Below are 8,534 nucleotides of genomic sequence, written 5' to 3' on the forward strand. Positions count from 1 at the left end.
TCTCTTTATCTACCAGAGTTGCAGCAGTACTAAAAACACACTAATATTTTTAGTTTTTCACACATCTGCCTTTACAACATATGGAAAGGACATGCATAAAAAAGTGCCAAAAGAAGCCATGAACAACAGTTTAGAGCCCCTTAAATATATCCCTAAATTTTCTATCATTCCAGCCTCAAATTCCAGCTTTAGTTTCCCTGCATTTGCTATGCTTTATTAACTAGGTTGAAGCAAATCGGCCCTGTGCCATAAATGACTGTGGCCAATATCCTGGCAGAACTTTTAGGAAGCAGTTCAGATCTGCCAATTCTTACAGCCGAGGTCTTTGGTTAAGTTTATTTTACTGGTGCTCAACCCAACTCAAAACGTTGCTTGCCCTTTCCAGGATTTATAAAGCAATGAAAAAAACTTCATACACACCCTAAAAACACCATAAGCAATCCCACTAGCACCTAGATTTCATATCTAGTTTTAACTTCACTTTAATTTATACAAAATGTTGTAAGAAAAAAAAAACTTAATGAAAAATCATTGATTAAAAAACAACTTTATTCTTAATAAACATACCTAACTTCTCTTTGCCACAAAGCGATACAGGCAGTCCTTGTTCAAGGCATCATCTTCTGGAGTTCGACAACACTGTACTATTACTTAGTTCTGTTAAAATCTTTCAATTTCTTTTCAACTTCTGCAGAACATGCTTATAGAGTACTAAAGTACTGTCATACCTGTTCTGAATGTTATCACAGAATGGCTTGGGTCGGAAGGGACCTTAAAGATCATCTAACTCCAACCATCCTGCCATAGGCAGGGATGCCACCCACTAGATCAGGGTGTTTCCAGAATTTTTTTTCACCTCTCCAAACATGCAACTCTCTGCATGTAGATAGCTCACTCCTTCCAGGAAACGTGTGCATCTCAAGCAAAGATAACAGTTACTTAGGTTACATTTTCATTCCAACTTTTTACATACTCATAGCCTTTTATGAGGCTGTCTCAAGAATTAAACTCATTTTAATTAACAATAATTTAACCATATTAACAAAAGATTTGTCTGATGTTCTAGTATGAATCAGTTTGTTCCATTACAGCGGCTCAGACAGGAGATTCTAGGTTTAGACACAAATTGCTGGAAAATGAGGAACTCAAGGTGAGGGACTCCAATATGAGTTTGGCTTGCTGGTCTGGCACAGTCTAAAACTACTGGTCTTTGAAAAAGAAATAATCATCCTACAGTTGGTAAAGCACTACTGGAATCCACTGGCTGGGATAAAAAAAAAGGTCACACAAAGTTTGTTTCATTGTTTAAATTTTTATTCCACGGGGAAAGGCCTTCCCCCTCTCCTATTTCTGGTAGCAGTTACACTGTCGTTCACTTGGGGCCTTAGCTGCCACATTAGACATGGAACTTGGTTATTATCTCATAAATACGTGTCTTGCTTTCACCACTGGCATACAAGAGCCTGCGAGGTTTCTTTCCCAAGCGTTCTTATGAGAGGGAAATATCAGTATATTTTAGGGGATGCAAATTGATTCATTGAACATATTTCTACATGTTGATATAGATGTAAAGTCTTACATTAATGGTTTAACTAGACTGTTACTGATTTGTGAACGTTTTACTGCAAGCTAAATTTCATCCACATGAAATTGATGTTGTGTAACTTCTGCTATAAATTCACACTCTACACTTCAGCTAGTTTTTCATGTAGACGAATTAAGAGAACCTTCCACTGGTATAACTAAACAAAATTTAAACGATGATTTGAATTAAATCATAAAGGTACTTAGACTAAATCACAGAAATTCTGGCTTACGCTTTCACTATCTACTCAATTTTTGTCTTTGCTTCTGGATGTCCACGTTTGCACCTTAGAGGCTTACTTTCTGAAAAAAGATGAGAAGCTGCAGACTGACTAACTTCACATGCATTCCTAATTAGCACCCCTATCTCCTTAGAATCAAGCCTTTTGTACCCAAGTCAGATATCCAAGAGTATTATTCAGATCTCAACTCACACTTGTAGTTCTTGTCAACACTCATTCCAATCGCGCAGGTTTTCAGAATAGGTATTCTACAACTAGACGCAATCCTTCATGGATTGTTTCTATAACAACAATGAAGTCTTACACATAGGTAGTAACAATGCCATGTTCAGCAGTAGTTTACACAATCCAGTGTTGCTTTGTAGTGTAAGGGACATACCTGGTCACTGCATTTCATTTAAAGTTAACTAACTACTCTAAAGAAAAGCAAAGAGCAAAAAACATTTGTCTCACTGAATTCCTCATATATTTGCCTCTGAACTTCTCTGCTCCATAATTTCAATGAACACATACATAAATTTGAGCACACTTCTTGCACAGTTGATGAAATTATTCAACTGCTTCAAAAACATCTAATGTAGGTGAACCGACTAAAAATTGCATCTCCTTAGTTGCTGGCACCTTAAGTAGGTTTTCTAAAATAAATATTTAGAAAGCTTACTTATTCATCTTAAAGAAAACATTCCCTTAAATCCCCTTAGAATTAACTGCTGTTCAAATAGATTGCTGAATACAAACTTCAATGTATATCACAGTACACCAGGAGAGCATTAAACAACAGTTTTCAAGTAATTTACACACTCTGACACTTGCAACTTGGAACTTGCAACTCGGCAAATAAGGCAATGGTTTTCAACCTGTCTACATCATGCAGCGACTGGGCAGGGCCGCAGCATACAAGACCAGACATGCATCTTTTCGCTGTGCAATCTAAGGCACACACACACATCATGTGATGAAGAGGTCTACGTTTTGGTCATGTATGGGACTGTTCTCAAGTTACATGATGGAGAAGGGCTGTGGATTTTCAGGAAAGAGTGGCAGGGAGCAAGTTGCTAGAACAACTCAAACCAAAGTCTGTCTGTTGCTTAGATGTGAAAGCTCCTCTGAGAAGAACAGCAAACAATACTTAAGCTAGACTTCAGTAAAAGATTTTTAAATAGACCTATTTGGCTTTTCATTGTTAACTTGATTTTAACTACATTAAATTTTCAGATAAATTCTTAAGTTTTACTTATTTGGTTTCTTAGTTTTAGTTATCCGGTTTCTAGTGATTTATTGATCCAGTACACGAAAACTTGAAAGGGCAGACACACAGTCAAAATTATGCATGGTAAAGTAGGGAACGTTTCCGTTGAACACAAATTTTAAGTTGTTTTTCCCCTTCTAGTTTTGAACACGCTCCCCGTGTCACATCAATCTTGACTCGACTCCAACTCATTCATAATTATCTCTGCATTTTACTTCAGTCTAAGCACTTTAAAAAATGAAAAGGCAGCCTGAAGTTGGAGACATGCTTGACTTATGGGAACTAATATTGCAGGATAGCTGCACTATACAGCCATATACATGGTAGCTAAAACAAAACATGGTATATTCTTGATATTATCCAGCAGTGTTCAGCTAAACCTAAATCAAAGTGCACTTATAGATCTCACATTTATTAGCAAGGACTCACTGCCTGCAAGTATTCCAGAACTTCAATATCTATTAATAAACCAGTGGCAGCGTGGAACTGCTATCTGCTGACAAGACAGCCTTGATAATACAACAGCAAAGCTATGATTATACAAGCATTCATTTGAGTTTCCACTGCAGATCTGTTGACACTCCATTTTGAAACGTCTGAAGTTTACCATTAAAATTTGACCATTTTGAATCCTTACAGCCAGTTAAAAATCCCTCAAAACTTCTGAATCTGCAGTGAGCACAGAAAACTTTTAGCAACAGTGTATGTTTTGTTATGATTGCAAAGTTGTCTATTTGCTCTGAAACCGTACCATGAATAAGAGGTTAACAACCACAGTTGAGGAAAGCTAGGTGAATTGGGAACCACGCTTAAACCTGTTTTATCGTAAGGTAGATCTTAATTCTTTTACTGCACAATGACATTCAGACTGTTGAGCACTATGGTAGCCCCATTGCCTAATAAGAGTATCGGGTAGGACAGGTATATAAAGCATAACTCAAAATGCTACAACAGCTGTCATCAGCTTTCCTCGTGAAGAGGACAATTCATCAAAGCTTCCTTGCTCATATTACATGAGATTTGTCATCTCCAACACAGATACTACTTTGAGGACAACATAGCCATCTCATTAAATAAGGCCTAACTTAGTGCTTACGCATTATCTCTACATACATTTTTGTGCATACATTCCGGTCTCCACAGGTGCTAGGCAGGTATGTATGACACAGCCACGCTCTGGACACTAAGCTTTAGAATGACAAATTCTAGGTACGCCAATTACTTGCTTTGCAAGTCCACATTTCCTACATGCAAAAAGGCAATACAGTCCTTGCTGACAGTCTTCCCAAGGGTGCTGTGAGGATAAAAAATTTGTATAGTGTTTTTTTTGTTCAAAGTGCTGTGTGCGGAGTGTATGTGCTACTCACTTTTATGAGCCATCACTGGGCACCTTTTTATGATGGTTAAATTCCTATGAACTTTATTTTCTTCTGTGGGTGAGGAAAGCCACTTCTCCTGAAGAATGCGATTTGATCCCTGTCCATTAGTAAGTGTTGCAAAAATGTCAGTACATTATCAAACGCGAAAATACTTCCGGTTCCCAAACACCATAAAATTCTCTCATTTTACAACAGTTAAATGCATAAAGGGAAGAGGAAAGATCAGACAGAGTCAAAAAATCACCACCATTGCCATATCCATACACAGAAGAAAAGGCAACATTTTGGAAGATAGTATCTTCTGAAAGCTTCCAGTGTCTGCTATGGTGGAAGCTGAAGACACCATGACGCTATCTGAATACAGCAAAAAGCGTTCTGATGTTCTACTAAAATACCACAGATTTTATGTTCTGCGAACTCTCCCAGGCTATGTGAGCCCACTCCGATAATTATGACCAAACCACTTTAATGGTTGTTATACCTATAAAAGCTACTATAAGAAGCTAAATTTACTCCCACATAAGTACTTTAGGAACAAAAGGGGAATTGCTACTAAAAGAGATAGACGTTAATCAGCAAATAAAAGCACAAAGCAGTCTTCGATGTCTGTTTGGACTAGACTCTATGAACTGGCCTGATCAAATTCAGTATGGATCTGCATGAAGCAGCTTCGTGCCAGCAGAGACCTCACCAGAGGAGAAAAATCCAACAGAAATATTTTGTGTGTGTGTCTGCGATTCAAACGCTGCTGTGGTATACGCATACTAAGCTTTTCAGTAAAGTATGCAAACTTTACCAGCTTCATGGGAAATCCAGGAAGACAAAAAAGACCGTAAGAAATTCAGTACTTTACCCGAAGGATTTAAGGCAGTATTTTTACTGTGAAACTTTCTACCCATGAGGAAGAAATGCTTGCTTCCAACTGTTACACTGAATGCCACTTCCTGGGTAACAGGCAGGAGTCACAGATGAAGTGTTACAGATCCATGAGTGCAACATCACTAGCTTGTGTCAGAATAAATAAATAAATAAAAAGGATAGATGCGTGTCCTTACTGCTATCAGAGCTGTAAATTTGGGCAATTAACACTGGTACAATGACTAAATATACAACGATTCAGTTAGGTGGCAGGGCAGGAGGAGAAAGCAGAGGCATACAGAAATAAAGATTCCCAGGGCACACCAGAACTCGCAGTTCCCTCCTGCGCAAGCGTTTGACAACTGCGTTCACCACCCATCCCAAAACGGGTGGCGAAACTTTTAGGGAGCAGAAGGAGCCCACCGCGCTTCGGGAGACGCTCGCGTCCCAGCGGCCGGCTCACGCGTGGGGGCTGGCACAAGCCGGTTTCCTGGCACCCCCACCCCTTTGTTCTCTGCTGCGGGGCCCCGGGGAGCCCCCCGGCACTCAGGGGGGGAGCCCCGCTCCGTGAGGGCAGAGGAGGGCGCCGGGAGGGCGGCCGTGGACGCCAGGCGCCGCTCGGGGCCGGTCCCTCCCCGAGGCCGCGGCGGGGGCGAGGCCGTGCTCCCTGCCACTCACCTCTTCCACTTCGATCTCCTTGTAGTCGATCTCCTCGAAGTTGAGCACCGGGGGGGTTTCAATCATGTCAGCGGAGGCGGCAGCGGACATCCCTCCTCTGTCACCTGGGGGACGAGAGCCCAGGGCAGGCCGGGGGGCGCAGGGCCCGGGGCTACGCGGGGCTCCGCGCCGGCGGCTCCTGCCCTCCGCGGGGGCGCCGGGCGCCGAGGGCCTGGCCGGGGCGAGGCCGCATCCGCGGCGGCCGCGGGCCTCAGTGGCGGCGGGCGGAGGCCCCGGAGGCCCCGGCGGCGGCGGCGCCGCTGCCCATCCCGCGCCCTCCCGCACCCCCCCTAGGCCGCGGCCTCCCCGGAGCCCGGCAGCCGCCTACGGCCGCGCGTCCGCAGCGGAGGGAAGGGGGCGCCCCTGGGGCCGAGGCCGGCCCCGGGGGTGGCGGTGGCGGCGGCGGTGCGGGGGGGGGGAACGGACCCGCTCAGAGGCGCGCCGCCGCCGCGGACATGGGAGCCGCTTCCTGCCGCCCCGGGCCGGGACGCGGGGGAGGGAGCGCAGGGGAAGGGGGCGGGAAAGGGAAAGGCGCCGGCAGCGGCCGCAGCTCCTCGGCCGGCCGCGGCGGGGCCACGGCCTGGCGGCGGCACACCCGCCCCCGCCGCGCCGCTCCGCCCCCCGCCCCGCCGCCTGCCGCCGGCAGGGGGAGCGACCGGCCCCGGCCCCGGCCCCGGCCCCGCTTCCTCTTCTTGCCCGGTCGGGGCCCCGGGGCTGTGGCGGTGCCGCCGCCATCTCGCGGCGGGCCGGGACCTGCCCCGGCCTCGTTCACCGCCACTCCCCTGGCCGCACGGTGCTCGCTGCGGGCACGGCCCCTGGTCAGAGCTGAGCCTTGGGGTTCGCCTCCGTAAGGCGAGGGGCAGAGGGCTGAGTTTTGAATGTGCCTAACATACATATGTGTATGTGTTTAGAGCATATATACACGTACACAAGTTTATACATGGTGGACATGCGCTCTGGGCTTGTTTTCTCTGAAGGCAGAAGCGCAGCACGCGGCAGCGCTTTGTCAAGAGGAAGTGTGTGTAGGAGGGTGGCTGAGCAGAGGGTAATTAAGGGAATGATGCACACATATAGCAGTACAAGGGGTAGGACTCGCAAGCAAGCACATCTTCACCACTCCCTTTCCTGTCCACAAGTTATGGCAACAGCCCGCTCTTCTTAACAACTGTTGTGTCTGCTGGTGCTTCTGGCTTGAGCAACGTGTTTGGGAGTGACCTGCTGGAGAGCAGCTCTGCAGAAAGGGACTTGGGAGTCCTGGTGGGCAACAGGCTGACCATGAGCCAGCAATGTGCCCTTGTGGCCAAGAAGGCCAATGGTATCCTGGGCTGCATTCGGAAGAGGTGATCCTCCCCCTCTGCTCAGCCCTGGTGAGGCCACACCTGGAGCATTGTGTCCAGGTCTGGGCTCCCCAGTACAAGAGGGACATGGAGCTACTAGAGTGAGTTCAGAGGAAGGCTACGAAGATGATTAGGGGACTGGAGCACCTGTCGTACGAGGAGAGGCTGAGAGAGCTGGGCCTGTTTAGCCTGGGAAAGAGAAGGCTGAGGGGAGACCTCATTAATATGTATAAATATCTGAGGGGAGGGTGTCAAGAACATGGAGCCGGTCTCTTTCCAGTTGTGCCCAGCTACAGGACAAGAGGCAATGGGCACAAACTGAAGCACAGGAGGTTCTGGCTGAATATGAGGGGGCGCTTATGTACTGTGAGGGTGGCAGAGCACTGGGACAGGTTGCCCAGAGAGGCTGTGGAGTCTCCTTCTCTGGAGATATTCAAAACCCACGTGGCTGCCATCCTGTGCAACGTGCTCTAGGTGATCCTGCTTGGCAGAGGGGTTGGACTAGATGATCCTCAGAGGTCCCTTCCAACCCCACCCATTCTGTGATTCTGTGATCCCTGCTTTGGTGCTAGATCTCCTAGGTTTAGCATCTAGGGCTTCCCACAGTGTGAGATCAGTGCTGAGGTGGAGTGGATGTAGTTGCTGTCTCTCACCGGAACAGCTGTGCTTCATTTCCATATGTTTAGCCTCAGTGCTATATATAAAAAGTTATGTTATTGTAAAATACTATTAATGGCATGTAATTTCAGCAGCTCCAGTGAGCTTTCATAGATCTTGCTCACTAAAATGCTAGCAAATGTTTGTACCTTACAGTGAAGTCTAGTAAATGGGAAAGAGAGCTGATTTACACAGCTAGTCTGAAAAAGGTGCTTAAGCAATTAACTGGGAAAGAGAAAATCAAGATAAGGAGGAATATGGGCAGTAACCTACCAACATGATGGCTCCAAATGTTGTTAGAAAAAGTGAAGTAAAAACACACATGTAGCTGTCACAGCTATGGCTTTTTGCAATAGATTGTCATTTTGGGTTGTTTGCTCCCTTTTTGCCTTTTCCTGACAGTCCTGTCAGGAATACCAAACGTCCAGAACCCCCCAGACAAACTGTCCTGGTGCATGTACCAATTGACTGTGTCGCATGCAAGATTAAACTCGTCTCCAGAACAGGTTGG

At 46.0% G+C, this 8,534-nt stretch overlaps 1 protein-coding gene across 4 annotated transcripts in view; it reads right to left on the minus strand.

The window, feature by feature from the left end:
* MAP3K7 (mitogen-activated protein kinase kinase kinase 7) overlaps positions 1-6,203 on the minus strand; it is a 48,606-nt gene extending 42,403 nt beyond the window's left edge. For 3 of the 4 annotated variants that reach the window (XM_035559462.2, XM_035559461.2, XM_035559460.2), the window contains exon 1: positions 5,991-6,203. In XM_035559462.2, the coding sequence (XP_035415355.1) occupies positions 5,991-6,080 (90 nt within the window). In that variant the 5' untranslated portion in view covers positions 6,081-6,203. The remainder of the gene's footprint in view (positions 1-5,990) is intronic. The other variant, XM_035559463.2, reaches the window with a different exon arrangement.
* Between the last annotated feature and the right edge of the window lie 2,331 nt (positions 6,204-8,534).

This window comes from Cygnus atratus, chromosome 3 (genome assembly GCF_013377495.2).
Source record: "Cygnus atratus isolate AKBS03 ecotype Queensland, Australia chromosome 3, CAtr_DNAZoo_HiC_assembly, whole genome shotgun sequence".
Taxonomy (NCBI): Eukaryota; Metazoa; Chordata; class Aves; order Anseriformes; family Anatidae; genus Cygnus; species Cygnus atratus.